Source organism: Chrysochloris asiatica, unplaced genomic scaffold (assembly GCF_000296735.1).
Source record: "Chrysochloris asiatica unplaced genomic scaffold, ChrAsi1.0 scaffold00157, whole genome shotgun sequence".
Taxonomy (NCBI): domain Eukaryota; kingdom Metazoa; phylum Chordata; class Mammalia; order Afrosoricida; family Chrysochloridae; genus Chrysochloris; species Chrysochloris asiatica.
Genome location: NW_006408675.1, coordinates 7106346 through 7107419, shown reverse-complemented (window position 1 = coordinate 7107419; position 1074 = coordinate 7106346). Strand labels below are relative to the sequence as shown.

The 1074-nt window shown below is 39.6% G+C and overlaps 1 protein-coding gene across 1 annotated transcript in view; it reads left to right on the top strand.

Annotated features, from left to right (window-relative positions):
- LOC102819801 (splicing regulatory glutamine/lysine-rich protein 1-like) overlaps positions 1-1074 on the top strand; it is a 65746-nt gene that overhangs the window by 57587 nt on the left and 7085 nt on the right. Inside the window, 1 exon segment of the mRNA XM_006870976.1 lies at positions 1016-1049. Within this exon segment, the coding sequence (XP_006871038.1) occupies positions 1016-1049 (34 nt within the window).

Sequence of the window (1074 nt, the reverse complement as noted above, 5' to 3'; positions counted from 1 at the left end):
TACAAATTCCCCTAGCTGTAATCCGTCCAACCTTCTAAATATTCCTTAATGTATGGTTCAGAGTTCTGGCACCATCCCCTCAGCCTGCTTGGCCCCGTATTCTGTGCTGTTGCTGACAGAGCTCCTCCCTACGCTTCTACCTGATCTGCCATCTTGTTTGTTCCCCCGTTCAGCTTCTTGAATGTTGCTCTCTTCTCATCCTTCATAATGTTAGGGAAGTTTTCTTCCAGAAGCTCTGCAGCTATCTCCTCTGTGGACTTCTGTGATTCATTCTGTTTCGGAATGCCAGTAATTCTTAAGTTATTCCTCTTCATGTTATCCAGCATGAATCTTAGACTCTCTTCATTTTTTTTTTTTTTTTATCCTTTTTTCTGCTTACTCTTCTATCTTAGTAGTATTGAGAAATTTGTCTTCTAGTTCTCTGGTTCTGGCTTCCATATCTTCAATTCTGCTCCTTTGTCCTGCCAGTGTATTGTCCATTAGAACCGTTTTTGCAGGTTTTGAATTATTTCCAATGCTGTATCTGTCTTGTTTTATTGCTCCTGTAGACTTTCCTGATGTTCCTCAACCCCTCTTTGGAGCATTTGAATTTGTCTCCATGTCATTCTTGTGGATTCTTTCTCTGGAAGATCCCAAACTTGCTCTTGTTTTAGTGGGGAGTCTGTGTCTGCCTCATTTGCCTCAGTTACCCTTTTCTGTTTTCGGACATATTCTGAAAATCTTTTTTGTTTGTTTTTTTCCTGGTTATTTTCAGTAGTTAGGTGGGTTTTTAATATTTAAATGAATGTATGTTACTGTGTTGTTAAGCTGACCAAGTGTTTGCTTTTGGATATGATCTGGAAATAGGCTTCCCTTTTCATATGTAATGCCTAGCAGCTGGTATTGGCTTCTGTCCCTGTGGTGGGATATTATGGGGTATGTTTGTAGCTTGAGTATATGGGCACGATTGCAGTCTTTTCTTGGATAAATTTGTGAGATAAAGCTCCCATCCTCTGGAAAAATGTGAGACCAAAAGGACCAAAAACAGAAACAATGTAAAATCAGAGACAAAAACCACCTCTCAAAAACTGTAGT